At 42.3% G+C, this 14,757-nt stretch overlaps 1 protein-coding gene across 6 annotated transcripts in view; it reads left to right on the top strand.

The window, feature by feature from the left end:
- The window catches only part of RBM33 (RNA binding motif protein 33), a 173,164-nt gene that overhangs the window by 104,252 nt on the left and 54,155 nt on the right, over positions 1 to 14,757 (top strand). For 4 of the 6 annotated variants that reach the window (XM_075922761.1, XM_075922757.1, XM_075922762.1 and 1 more), the window contains one exon: positions 12,410 to 12,619. In XM_075922761.1, coding sequence (XP_075778876.1) covers positions 12,410 to 12,619 — 210 coding nt within the window. The remainder of the gene's footprint in view (positions 1 to 12,409; positions 12,620 to 14,757) is intronic. The other 2 variants (XM_075922763.1, XM_075922758.1) reach the window with 1 other exon arrangement.

Genomic DNA, 14,757 nt, shown 5'->3' with positions numbered 1-14,757 from the left:
CTTGTGCAAGAGCATGTCCACACCTCAAAGCACATCACAAAAGCCATGTGCTTTTGTGCAAGAGACCGTCCACGCTGCATGGACACTGTTGTGCAAGAAAGCAAGAATGGCCATCAGAGCACCTGTGCTTTTTTCCATAGGGGTGTCTTGCACAAGAAACCCCTCTGAAGCATCCACACTTGCCTTCTTACGCAATAACTGTAGTGCTAAAAACAGTTATGCCTCAGAAAAGGAGGTTTACCTACAGTGGAAAAAGCCCTCTATTCTGCCATTTACCTGCCCATTTAATTGCACAAGAGCTCATTTGAGGTGTGGATGCTCTGCAGGTTTTCGCGCAAACACAGGTGGTTTTGCGCAAAAACCTTGTAGTGTAGACCTAGCCAATGAATTTATCCAATTCTTTAACCCGGTTTCAGAGCATCCTTTGGCAATGAGTTCCACATATTGACTGTGCATTGTGTGAAGAAATAGTTCTGTTTTGCTTTAAACCTGCTGAATATTTGTTTTGGTGGCTGGATACCTCTGTAGAGGATATGCTCTAAGAATCAAGATAAAAGCTGACTGGTTTAGCTGCATTCAGTTGAATTAGAGAGCAAGTGTTATTCAGATGTTTTCCAATAGAAATGCCTTCCAGGGAGATTTTTTTTGTAAAGTCATACTGTGCTACTGGGGGAACAAAATAGGGACTACTAGATCATATAAGTTTGTCACTAGCATTTTGAATGGAACTCCCTAAAACAGGAATTTTCCTTGACAAACTATGTTTCTCCCTTCAAAACATGTCCTAATACATGTGCTTACAACACACCAAGTATTCTATGAAAAATATATTTTGGGGCGCTCTTTACTTCTGCTAAAATAAATGTCCACTGTACTTTTGCTCTGAAGTAATCTTTTACTATTGCTTAAAGTAGTGCATTGTTTTGATGGAAGGAGGTGGATTTTAGAATAGGGGCACAGTAACTCAGTGGTATGGCAAGTCTCAAACTGAATTGATTTTATTGTAGCTCTACAGTTATATTTACATTTTATTGGGGAATTTCCCATACAACAGTCAATAACTCGCAGGTTGATTCTACCCTAGCAAAGTAGGTAGGAATAATTCACCATTTGTGCAGCTACTTCAGTCGTAGCATAGTAAACAAGGCTCATACCCTTTTGTTGCTGTTGTCTAACCCTGTCTGTGCCACAGCTTCTGCTGTTGCGAACAACATGCACTTTCAGATAGAGACAGCAAGGAAATTTTCAGCTCACTTTGAAGAAGGCATCCCAGGTATTAAGAACATCATTGCTCACTGAATGCCTTTCCGTAGTTTGACTGAAACATATCTCCTTCTTTTATACAGTGCTGGAAAGGGAACATGCTTATGCTGAGAATAGAAACAACTCAATTTAATTCTGTCCACATTATGATAGTATGGTATGATATTATCTCTGTATGTATTAGTTCTGTGTACCCTTGCTTCATGATCAACATTTTTGGAAATGTAAAGGGAAAATACACATTTCCTCAAACATGGTTTTTAATGCTCTGAACAGAGTTAGTAGGGGTCAGCGCCTTCAATATAAATGGAAACTGATTGATTAGTAACCCAGTGATTTGATTTGAGTTATTCTTAATCTAACTTTGTATATGCGAGGCATAGCTTTTCTTTTCGTGTGTGTTTAAATCAGAGGTGGGCAATAATTTGACTCTGATTGGCCTGCGGGTGGGGGAGTGTGTGAAGTCTTCCCCCTTCCCCTCCGAGAAAATCGCCAGCTGTTTTAAAATAGCCAGTGGTTCCCTCTAGGGGCTGCAGTAGGAGGAGACCTCTTATGCTCCCTCAGCCACCAAACCAATCAGGGCCTGGAGGTGGGGGGAGCATTCAATCTCTTGCCTCCGCCCTGCCAGGGGCCCATGGTGGCTAGAGAGAAATCCTGGCTCTCTACAGTTAGTATTTCTCTCTAGCTGCTGCATGCCCCTGGTGGGGAAAGAAAGTATCGCGTGCTTCCCCCCTGCTCCCAGGCCAGTAAGGGCCTTGGGGTTGGGAGAGCATGCGAAGTCTCTTGCCCCCTGCCCTGCCAAGTGTGTGCAGCAGCTAGAGAGAAATGCCAGCTGTTTTAAAACAGCCGGTATTTTCTCTAGCCGCCGTGTGCCCTTGGAGGGGGTAGGAGACTTTGCTCACTCCCCCATCTCCACCCAGGACTTGATTGGTCTGGGAGTGGCAGTGCAGACATGGGCCAGATCCAGCCCATGGAGGCCCCTTCACCCACCCCTGGTGTAAATAAATGGAAATTAGATAATTTCTGTCTTGAACTGCTCACCAGTACTGAGATTCTCTTTTAAATAGAGATGACTATGATCCAGTGTGGATGGAGGGAGCAGAGTGAAAATTGTATTCAACCAATATATTATTGCTTTTCTGTCATTTAAAAAGTAATGACCAACCTCAGGCATGTATGTCCCAGTCAGGCAGAATGCTAAACTTTAAGTCTGAAAACCTGTGATTATTCTGCCACTGACTTGTGCGAAGTTTCATAATTATGCCTTAGTCTCCCATTCTGTAGAATGGGAATAATTCTTGCCACTTTTTGTGAAGTACTTGAAGTATCTATAGCAGTGTTTCTCAAACTATGCTCTGCGGAGCCTGAGACATCTCCAGGGCCTCCGTGAGGTTGACAAACTGGAAAGCCTTCAAAAGCATAATTGACAATTGCCTCGAACTGACGCAATTAACACACACCGCTGGGGCTCCGCATAAATTTTTAAGCATGTAAATGGCTCCAGAGCCCAAAAAGTTTGAGAACTGCTGATCTATAGATAACAGGAGACTCTTATAGCATTTGTTGTCTGCCAGTTCTGGCAATTCTCTCGATAAAATGTCCTGAACCATTGGTTAGCTGGGTTTTTTGGGGGAGGAAGGGTGTTGGTTTTTTTTAACATTAAAGAGTAGACAGCAATGGTTTTGCTTTGTTTTTACAGTGTTTATTTTTGTGTATTACACTGCTGTAATTCTATTCTGTGTGGACTTTAGCTTCTTTTTACTATAAACAACTGTAGTATCAACAACACCTTCTTTCAGCTGCTCTGGGACCTCTGTTGAGACTGCATCATCATCATCTGCTCCACGGGTGGAGAGACAGACACCATCCACAACCGCTGTGGCATAAAGCAGGGCCCCCTAAACCCCACCATGTTCAACCTGGCCATGGAACTACGCCTGCACGCTATCTCCTGCAGCCTGGCCGGGTTCAACCTGCACAGCGAGAGGATTGATGTCCTGGCCTACACCAGTGACTTGGTCCTGATTGCTGACAGCTCAAACTGTCTCCAGGAGGTGCTCGACATGGTCTGCTGAGCCACCGAGTAGATAGACGTTCATTTCAATGTCAGAAGGTATGCCCCCCCCCTCCATGTTCACAGTGGGATCAGAGACTTAATGAGGCTTATGCCAGTTACAAATTCAAGAAGAGACGATTGTCTCCTTAAGGAAGGGCAGTTCTAGCAGCACCTGAGCATGCTCCCAGGAGTCAGAGCCTCTCCCCTCTCCCGAGGACAACATTGCAGAGATTCTGCAGGACTCCCTGCTCATCCCCTGGGAAAGATAATGCACTGAATTCTTTCAGTGGTTCAGCCAAGGCCAAGGTGCCCCTGAACAAAGCAGACAGTGCCATCTGGCACTTATTAAGAGATGGCTCTACCTCCCTCAGAAGGCCAGCATGGATACCATCTACATCTCCCAGAGAGACGATGGCACTAATGTACCTCAAATAGGAGACCTGTGCAATGTGGTGGTGGTCTCCCACATCTTCCATCTCCTGTAGGTGAGGAGTATCACTGAGAGCACCATGCGAGAAGTGATAAGGAAGCACATCCCCAAGATCCCCTCTGAGCAGGATGTCATCATGTACCTGAGTGGCTCCCTGGAGGGAAAGTTTGGGAGAGAAGGGAGAGACCTGTCCTCGCTGAGGTCTCATGCCCGCAATGCCACATGCCATCTGGAGATGCTGGACATGGTGCAAGGAGTTCCAGGAGCTGGGAGTCCTGGTGCACACATTAAGAGCACCATCCACTCCAACTGCAAGAGGATCAGGTGGGTCCTAGAAGACACCATCTGCTGTCATTATGCGGAGAACCTAATACAGAAGCTGGACCAGAGGAAAGTATTTGAGATAATCAGCAAGTGGGATGCCAGAATCCACTTTCTCCCTGAGGGCAGCTTCACCCACTTTGCTGGCTGGTGGTTTGTCCACAGGACCCAGCACAACTACATCCACCTCAACAGGGCCCTCCGCTATGAGGATTGGGACAAAGGGGCAGGAGGTGCAGCTTCAACAATGAGACTCTGCCTCACATTTTGTACAGCTGTCAGATACACTTCAGGACCTGGCAGCTCCACCATAATGCTATCCCGGACTAGCTAGTCAAAGCCTTCCTGCCAACATTGGGCAGCATTGTTGTCAACTCCATCATTCCCGGTTTAGACAGCCTGCTGCAACCTAATATCATGATGACCAATGAGGAGACGAGCAAGGTCATCATGATGGATATCATGGTGTCTCTTGAGAACCAGACACCAGCCTTCTGCAAAGCCTGAGCTCGGAAAACTGAGAAACACACCCCATTGGCAGACAACCCTGCGGGTCTGAGGCTACAGAGTTGAGAGCCACGCCCTGCTGGTGGGGGCCCTGCGCGCTTGGGATCCCTGTGATGTGCCCGTACTGCAAGTGTGCAGCATCGGTTGGTGCTGCGCTCGCCTCATGAGACAGCTGATGGTCTCCAGTGCCATCCGGTGGTCTAGGGACACTTACACCAACCATGTCATGGGCCATTGTCAGTACCAGAATGAGTGACCAAGACCACCACAAAGAGACCGAGGAACCATCTGCTTCCTCCACTAAAGCAGACTATTCATTCTTTCACAGCAGACACGAGACAGACAACGAGAGACGTGGGCCACCTTCTTCCCTGATGGGCTATATACTTCACAACAAGAGATACATGAGATTGCCCACCAAGCTTTTGTTTTTAACTTGTACCTCATATAACTTTCTTTGAATATTTGCTTCAATGAAATCTTTTTATCAGTTTTAAACTCTACTTATACACACAGGCATAGATGTATCACAAGATAGTCACTATACTGTCTGCCCTTGGAGAATGGCTTTAGTGGTCTAATGGGTATTTTCTCACAACTGCTGTGATCTGTTAAGTGACTCTTTTTTCTGGAAATACTGACTTTTAAACTGCAGATGGAGTATTTGTAGTTGATTTTCTTTGGGGAGGGGGAAGAGAGACCATTTGGGACTTTAAGGTTTTTTGTGTAAGATTTTAAGACTTCATCTGTTGTCGCATGCTCTGTTTGAATTGTGCTATATGTTAAACAACTAGGTCCACAGAATGAGTTGAGCGTTTTAGAACCTTTGTGGTCTTTGTGTTTTTATATGTGTGATACTTAAAAATTCTAGGTTGATTTGTGAAGTGCTTTTGCAGCCCGCACATCCATTTACTATTGGGTGATTTTTGAATTAGCTTTGTAAAGATTACATGGATAGACATAGCATTGTAGTATTTAATAGAAACCTGTGTAGAGAGGTCTATGGGCCACAAGATCAGTAACAGTGCCAGTGACAGTGAAGTATGGCCTTATCGGAAGGAGAATGCATAAGAGGCTGCCCTGGGACACTACACCACTGTCCTTCTGTGTATCCTGACAATGTTATCTGTCCTCTCAGTACGGAGTATCAAATGTCTGTCATGAGTATAGAAATTAATTTAATGTCACCTGAAGACATGCAATTAATCTTTTAGAGGTTTTTATAATACCTTTACAGAAAGAGTTGCCAGTTTGGCGGATTTGGATTTTGGGGTTTAGAAGAAGATAAGGAAAATTAATTTTTCATCAGGGTTAATACAAGCTAGCAGGGCCACAAAGGCTGAGAAAAATGGTTGGGGAATTTGTCAAGTGTTGTCACTCTAGAATAATGCTGCTTAACGTCTGATAGGTGTAATCAAGAGTTGAGATTTCTATAGAGAGGGATTAATCAATTTGCTCACTACAGAATGCAAGTTGGTGATATCGCTCCTTCATGGGTTTAAGAATGAAAATAAGATTTGATCTGTCAAATTGCAAGAAGTGCTGACAGTATCAATGGCCATTTTTATCAGTACATTTTTAAAGCATTTGTTATAAATAAATTTGTCCTGCTAATGTTGTGGCAAACAAACTTCATTGTTATTGTAAAACTGTCATAACATCCCTAATAGAGTACAATGCCTTAGCTTTCTGAATTCAGGTATCTTGCTTTAAAAAAACCAGCTCTATATAACTCATGTTTATATTAAATTAAGACAAGATTAAATTTCTGAAAACACAGAATTGATAAAATAAACAATTGAAATATCATATAACAACCATTTTGAAATATGGTCATAATATATATCTGACAAATCTGGTTTAAAATTACTGGCATGCATGAATGAAATGATTTCTGTTCATTGCTCTGTTTTAGATTACTTTGCAAATATCTCCTTTAGCTCTAGAAGTTTGAAAAAATATTCATAATGTAGACCAAGTCAACATGCTCATTCTTTTTGAATTTTCATTTTTAAATTCTATTCAATATTTGGACCTCATTTTTTTTTAATGTCAAGTGACTTTTAAGAGCAGATTTTCTTTGGCAAATAACCAATTCCCCAATGAGTTTCAAAGATTTTCAGATGAACGGACAGAACTCTTGCTATGCATAGCAGCTTTTGTCATGACTGCCATTTAAACCCAGTTCTTCAGGATTTTGACTAGCAATATTCACATCTGATTGCAAATTAGCAAGTGTGAAACAAGCCTTGGAGAAAATTTGACAATTCAAATTGTGAAGTGGGGAAAATATCTATGCTTTAGAGTTTAAGGGGCAGACAGTATTTCTAGAAAATACTTTTATTAATGGTGTTTAGATTGGCATGGGCAGAAGCAGCTCACCACTTGAATCATCCTATGTAAGTCCTCAGTGTAGGATGTATATGGATTTGTGGTCCATAGGCCATGTGTTGGCTGTGTGAGTAGATGTAAATTTCACTGGAAGCGTCAAAATTTTGTCATCAGATTGCATTCGATAAAGCAAATTAATGATAGATATATCATTGCAAGATCTAGTGTTAAATACATATCTCAAAATGCAAGTGTTTTTAATAAACTTTTTAACATCAAAATAGATTTGAGACACAACAGTTAAAATTGTGTGTAGGTCTACTAGCTCTTTTCTTTTACCCTGGATGTTAACCCAAAAATAGCCTTGTAACAAACTGAAATGAATAGTATTAAGACACATTCATTTTGCAAGCCTTTGCTGGCTTGCTCCTGAGAGAGTGCTGATCTGGGAGCAAGTTTTTGCTCTTGAACTCGCCAAAGACAGACAATGAATACCATTTTAGGTCAACCTATTGAATAGCTAACGAAGAACTTACTGCTTTTTTGTAATAAAATGGGGGTGAGGCTGTTGGTGCTTCAGCTTCCAAATAATGTTCTCCCTCTTTCTCTTTCTCTCTCACACACACACACACACCCTCCTACTGCCTCTCATGAACAGCTGCTGTAGGTCCCCCTTATCCCATGCTTGGTTTTCCTGCATTGAGAGTTCCAAGCCATCCAGAAAACCATTTGGGATTGCACAAGGTACCTAGATCTAGCTGCCCTTCTTTCTCCTTTGCTAGCATCAGTTGTGGGTATCACTTTTCTTCCTTTTGCTTTGACGTGTATTTGAATTAGTGCACTTCATTTATTTATTTTTAAAGCTTTTACATTTTTCTCTAAACAGTTTTAGTGAAACTTTTGGATAATTCCCCATTATATGAGCTTTAGCTATTAGAATTCTACAAGATTGTGAAGCTGTGGTTCACTCCCCCTGCTACTCTTCTGAGACCTTGTCTACGCGCTCGCTATTTTGTCGCCAAAACCTGCCTTTTTGGCGACAAGACAGTGAGATTGTTTATGCTATAATGTAGCTTTTGTCAGAGAAAAACACCCAGTTATGGCGACACAAACTTCCACCTCTGAGACACACTAATTTGTCTTTTCCCCTCCCTTTATTGTCGATAAAGAGCCAGTGTAGACGCTGTAGTTTGTTTTGTCAAGAGAACTGGCTTCCACCGGTATACCATAATGCCTGCCCTGATGGCTGTTCTCAGTGTTTTGTGATCTCCGCTGCCCTGTAGGCATGTGCCCCTCGCCTTTCAAAGCTCCAGAAAGTATCTGACATTTGAGTAAGCTGTTCTGTTCAAACAAAGAGAAAATCATTGGAATGCTCCTTCATGTTCTGCCCTGCTGGAAAGGGGGGAGCTGGAGAGACTGCTGGGCTGCTTTGACATTCCTCAGTATGGAGAGCTCATAAAGCAGCTCTTCTGTTCCATAACACTGTACTGTTGGATGCTTACCCACATTGCTTTGCTCTGTCTGTTGTCAGGGTGCTAGCAGTGTAGCCATGAAATGTCGACAGTGGGAGTCAGAAAAACTGGCCAGTTTTCGCCTTTGGTGACTTTTGCATGTTGACAGCACCTTTCATTGCCAAACTTTGCCAGTGTAGATATAGCCTGAGATTAAAGATTTTCTGAGGCTTGGATTCATCTTTCAGCTTGGTTAGTTTCATTGTGTGATATGTGTGCGTAGTAGTTAATCATTGGTCTTTCCTAGTTTTTTAAACAGGCCTATTTGAAGAATTGTGCATTGTCTAATTCTGAAATACCCGTGATGCATCAGCATGCCAGATACTATTTCTTGTATCCCTTGATTCCTCACTCTCTACAGTAGAGTTTTCTCTGTATATGGCTCATCTCTTGGACTTGTAGAAAAGAGAGTGTTGTTTAAGTCTTCCCCCATTCACTCCAGCAACCACTTAACCATCAGATCAGGCATCATCAGTCCTGATGCTTGCATCTGAAGCCATTTTAGGATCCTAGCTCTTCAGTCTTGCATTGATGCAGATTACCTAATTTTCTAGGATCGAAGATCTTTAAGGTAGCCAAGATATTTTGGTTTTTAGCTTAAAGTCAAGATTTGACATCTGTAGATTATCAAAGTATTGGCTTCATTTCTCCCCTTCCTCCCCCATATAAATTTGTGAAGAATTTCAGCACTCAAGCTATCGGTCCAAGGTTCGTTCTCTTTCATCAAGCATACAAGTGGATTTTGAGAAGATAACCTGCTTGATCTGCATCACTAGGAATAGTGAGCAAGCTATTGGTTTTAGTTAATTATTTTCCTTTTAGTGTGTTTCTGGAGATGAAATCCTTAATCATAAGAATGGCCACGTTGCATCAAACCAAAGGTCCATCTGTCCCAGTATCCTGTTTTACGACAGTGTCCAGTGCCCCAGAAGGAATGAACATCAAGCATGAATAATCAAGTGACTATCAGATTCCTACTGCTCATTCCCAGCTTCTGGGAAATAAAGGCTAGAGGCACTATCTCTGCCCATCTTGACTCATAGCCATTGATAGACCCATCTTCCATGAATTTATCTAGCTCTTTTTTGACCCCCATTACAGTCTTTCCCTGAGTTCTAGAGGTTCACAGTGCATTGTGAAAAAAATTGCTTTTGCTTGTTTTAATCCTACTGGCAATTAATTTCATTTAGTGACCTCTTGTTCTTATGAGAAGGAGTAAATAACACTTCCTTATTTACTTTCTCCAGGCGAGTCATGATTTTATAGACCATCATATTCTCCTTTGCTGTTTCTTTTCCAATCTCAAAGGCTCCAGTCTTAATTGCTCTTCATATGAAGGCTGTTCTATACTGCTAATAATTTTTGTTGCCCTTTTCTGAACCTTTTCCAATTACAGTTTGTGATTTGTGTGTTGTTTGGGTTTTTGGGTTTCTTTTTTTAGATGAGGACAACCATATCTGCACACAGTATTCCGAAAACAGGCGTACCATATATTTGTATAGAGGCAACAGAAAATACCATGTCTTCTTATTTATCTCTTTCTTAATGATTCTCAACATTGTTGCTACACTTCAAAGGCCAAAACGCTGTGGGGAGCATAGGACCAGCGGGGGACACAAGCAGACCCCACTGGCCCCCTGTATTCTCCATGTCATTTCAAAGTGGCAGTACCACATGGAGCATAAGGTCAGCTCAGGCTCCATGTGACGCTGCCGCTTTGAAATGCTGTGGAGTGCCTGACCTCAGGCTCCACGCAGCGCTGCTGCTTTGAAGCACCTCGTCCTCTCCCCCCTCCTTTGCTGCCTCTTTCTCATAGAGGCAGCAAGGGAGGGGGGAAGTGACTACTCGACTAACCAGTCAACTAGTCATTCACATCCCTAGTGACTTATTACTGTTTACTTGATTAATTTGTTCCAAAATCTCATTATTTTATTTTTAAAAATTACTGACTTATAGACCTGTTTTCCACAAAACTTTATGTTGTCTGTATTGGTGAGTAAGAAGCTGGCAAGTTAGGGTAAAGGCTTTTAGTTAATTCCCCAAGTTATTCATAGATATTGATGACAAGTCAAAAGATGACAAAAGGGAACATTACAACAGATTCTTTTAGAATGGATTAGATTTTGTATTCACTCGTGTTCTAGTGTAAAGACTCAGTTCATTTTACTAAATTGGACACTTTATGCCAATTGACATATTTGAGGAGGATCTGGGATTTTAATTGGCATACATCTGTGCAAAATTTACAATATTAGTACCAGAAAAGACCCGAATTCAGGGTTTTTTAATGAAAAACTAATTGCGGAGAGGCAGCAGCAGATTACACAATGCTATTTTTAATAAGTCTTAATTTTCCAAACATAAAGCCATAGTAATTATGTTGACCTCTCACACAGTATTTTGATTGTCAAATAAAGTAGGTATAGCTACCCGTTCTAGATGAAGTCTTTTGGTGTTTTTTAAGCACTTGGTTTGTCAAATATTCCCTGGGGCAGAGTATTGACACGTCGGGGTCACCAGTGTCGTACCTCGGTGTTTTCGTACCTCGCTACCTTCGGTGGTCTGGACTGTCGGTGTCAGTGTCGTCTGGTCAGGGTCATCCTGGCGCGCTCCTGACAGGACCTCTGCTCCGTCGGTGGTGATAAACTTTCGGTTGCGTGCGTAACAATCGGTACTCCTTTTATCTAGAGTGTTAGACCCTGTGCACTTGGGTCAACACGGGAGATCTTTGAGAGGCCGCGGAAACGACAGATGCAGGCAAGGTTTGAAATCAGTCGAGCAAGTTTATTGTCAAATGCGAAGCTCTACCAGTTGGTAACAGAGATCAGTACATTGTTACACCACTGGGCACTATGGCCCGCGTTGACAAAGTACCAACACCGGGCAGGTCTATTGCCATATATCAGATATTAACAGCAGTTAGTCAAAGTTAAGCTACTGTGCATTCTGTAAGTTTAGGCGCCTAGTGCCCCCCCTCTCCTCCAAGGTCGGCCGGAGAGCACCCTCTGCGGTGTCCTTTTATAGACAGGTACAAACAACTTACATCATTTCTTTACGTACCCGGTTACCACCCTCTGTTGCCTAGTTACCACCCCTCACCTTATGGAAGGGGGGCTTACTTACTATCCTTTATGCTGTCAGTTCCGACCCGGTCCTGAATCTAGGTCGGTATGTGCATTAGTTTTTAGGGAGTCTTCGTACCAAGACATTTCTTATTAAGATGTTCCATTACTCCCCTTTGGCTTACAGTCTGTACCCAGTGCCTCCCTGTGTCCTTCCATGTTCGACCTAACTTACACAATCACACAATTATCAATAGGGCTTCTTTCTTGGCTCCTGTTACTGAACCAAAGTCTTGCTCACTAGATTGCAAGGCCTGTTGCTGTTTTCATGTTACAGGCCTCTATTTAGGGCTGCTGACTCCATGTTACTGACCCTCAACTTACTACAAAACTCTCTATCTTAAATGTTCATCTTTTCTGATATGGGGGAACAAGGTAGTGTCTTCCTTGGAACCTTCTTGCTTACAGCATCTTTGGGCTTTTACAATGTTAATTGAGGTGAAAAGGAGCATATATTTCCCAATACTTAATACCCCCTTTTCAAAAAAGTCACGTCTCCTAGAAAAATGTAGTTAGTGTTGGTGGAACATTGATGTATAGCCTGAAAAGCTAGAATTGTGAAGAATTAATAGGTGGGTCCTATAATAAATAGGATATTTTTCACAGTCTCTTGAGAGGAAACAATTGAAAAACAGTGATTTTGAGGTATTTTGTACATACTGAATTATGGACTTTTTAACTAAGTGTAATTTCTAGCTGAAGTCTATACTATACATCCTTCCCTTACAGACACTAGTTTGATTTAATATGCAAGTCTGTTTTCTTCTAATTCTCTGTGTGCTAAAAAAGTTCTCCACAGCAGGTTTCACAGGAAGTGAATGTTTGCATTGAGTAGCTACTGAACAGCATGTTCTGGTTTTGATTTCAGCAGGAGGGGGAGAATGTTGGCTTTGTGCACCCAGATGGCCAGCCCCAACGCCTTCAACAACCTCCAGAACTGAGACAGCAGCCAATGCGGAAGGTCACATTGACAAAGGGACCACTCCAGCAGCATCAGCAACAGCAGCAGCAGGCACAGATACAGTCAACAGTTCCACAAGGAGTCAAAAACATCCAGGGGATTCATCAAGCTAAAAAGGTGATTTTTAGATGCATTTTTGCTGATGGGATCTTTATCTGCTAAATGTGTTTCTGTATTAATGTTAGCATTGTGTACAAAAATCACCAGAAACCTTCCCACCACTAAAGTCATTTTAAACTGTAATTTCTCATGTAAAATTATTAACACAGGGCTGAATGACTCAGGAGATTGATATGGGGATATAAAGCTATTATTTTACAGGTTTAAATCTAGCACAGGTTGGTAATACCTAAAAGTTATTCCCATTTTGGGGTGCCAACTTTCTGATTGCAGAAGACCAAACACCCCTGTGCCTGTTCTGCCCCTTCTCTGAGGTCTCGCCCCTGCTGACTCCATCTCCTCTCCCTCTGTCACTCGCTCTACGTCACTTATTTTCACTACACTGGGGCAGGAGATTAAGGCTCTGGCTGGGGGTGCAGACTCTGGGATGGGACTATGGAGTGTGTAGGCAGCGGGGATCTGGGCTAGGGTTGGGGGTCGAAGAGGGGGGTGTGGGCTCTGGGATGGGGCTAGGAATGAGGAGTTTGAGAGGCAGGAGGGCTCTGGGATGGGGCTGAAGAGTAAGGAAGGGGGGCAGGCTCCAGCTGGGAGTTGTGGGCTCTGAGGTAGGGCTTGGGATGAGAGGATTAGAGTTCAGGGGGATGTTCCAGGCTGTGTCCAAGAGGTTCATAGTTAAGAAGGGGGCTCTGGGCTGGGACAGGGAATTTGAGCTCTGGGGTGTGACTGGAAATGAGAGTTCAGGGTGCAGGAGGGGACTTTGAACTGGAGCGGGGGTTAATTTATGGGGAGGGGACCTGGGACATTAATGTAAAGATAGTTAATTTTAGTAGTTGTAAGTATGGTTCTAACACTGACTTGAGATCTTATGCACTGTACATCAAATTACACTTGAAATGTATAGCAAGAGCCCCAGAACAATGCACAGTTTCCTATTCCTTAAAACTTTCATGCCTTGGTTCAGTCCAGTGCAATAAGTAGTGTTTTTATTCCTTTGATGTACAATTTTTATGGTGTCCCCAAAATAAATAGTGATTGACTATATCTATCCCAATCTGACAGTAACCCCAGTGGACCTCAACATAACATCCAGACTACAGTCAATGTGAAGGACATTGTCTTGCCATTTCTCCCAAAATAATGAACAGTGAAATAGTTAATATGTTTACATTTTGAGGGAAGGTCCTCATTTAGTTTCCAAGATCTCTCCCCAGTGAGATGACCAGTGCCCATGCACAACTGTCATAGCTATTGTTTCAAATTGGCTGTAGAATTCAGACAGCTGTTAAGGCTTTAGTTACATCTTGTTTACGTTTTGAAAATTGTCTTTGCAAATCATAAGAGCCTGAAGACCTGTGTTTAGTTTGTTCGTTTACTGTAATGGAAGCTTAGATTCTGAAACAGAATTCTGCAGCAGATACGAATTTTGTGGCATTTATGCAGCTTTGAACTTGCATTATGCATGAATTACTGCATTAAATCTTAATCGGTGTTGCTATTCATACTATAAGATACCTATGCGAGCTAGCTTGTATGTCCAGAGGCCCCTTCAATAATGCATTGGTTTTATAAATGTGTGAAAGTTGATGATCTCTTTTCTCTAAAAATTGCTTGCCATTTTTATTATGGAGATGGTATTAATAAACTGGTTACTAGGGTTAAAAGCATGATGGTGATTTTCCCTTGGAGTCATAAGTTGTTTTTCCACTTCATTTGCTTCCAAAAAGCTGCTATGGGATAGTATGGGGGCTAGTGAATTCTGTGTTACTGGGAGATTTTGTTTGGGATATGAAATTAATTTGTAGTGCTCAAGTTACTCAGACTGCTGCTGCTCAGACTGGGGCTTTTCCTCAAGTTCTTTCCAGCTCTTGGATATCTTTCTCCTGCTGAATTGGCTCTTAGACTCATCAGCCAGTGTGGACTCTTCTTCCCCCTCCCTCCCCCCTCAAAAAAAAAAAAAAAAAAAAAACAGTTCCAGGGTATTTAAAGCAAAATTCTATAGCAGTGGAGAGTGGGAAGAGCCTGAGCCCCTTCCTACATACATACTGTGGTGTTAGAATGGGAAAGGGCAAATGGCTGTCTGCTGATCCATCCCAAAATGAGAATTGATCATGTGAATAGGAGTAGACTAAATAATT

The sequence above is a fragment of the Pelodiscus sinensis genome, chromosome 2 (genome assembly GCF_049634645.1).
Source record: "Pelodiscus sinensis isolate JC-2024 chromosome 2, ASM4963464v1, whole genome shotgun sequence".
NCBI classification, from domain to species: domain Eukaryota; kingdom Metazoa; phylum Chordata; order Testudines; family Trionychidae; genus Pelodiscus; species Pelodiscus sinensis.
Note: the sequence above shows the minus strand (reverse complement) of the source record. Positions and strands in the feature narration are given on the sequence as shown.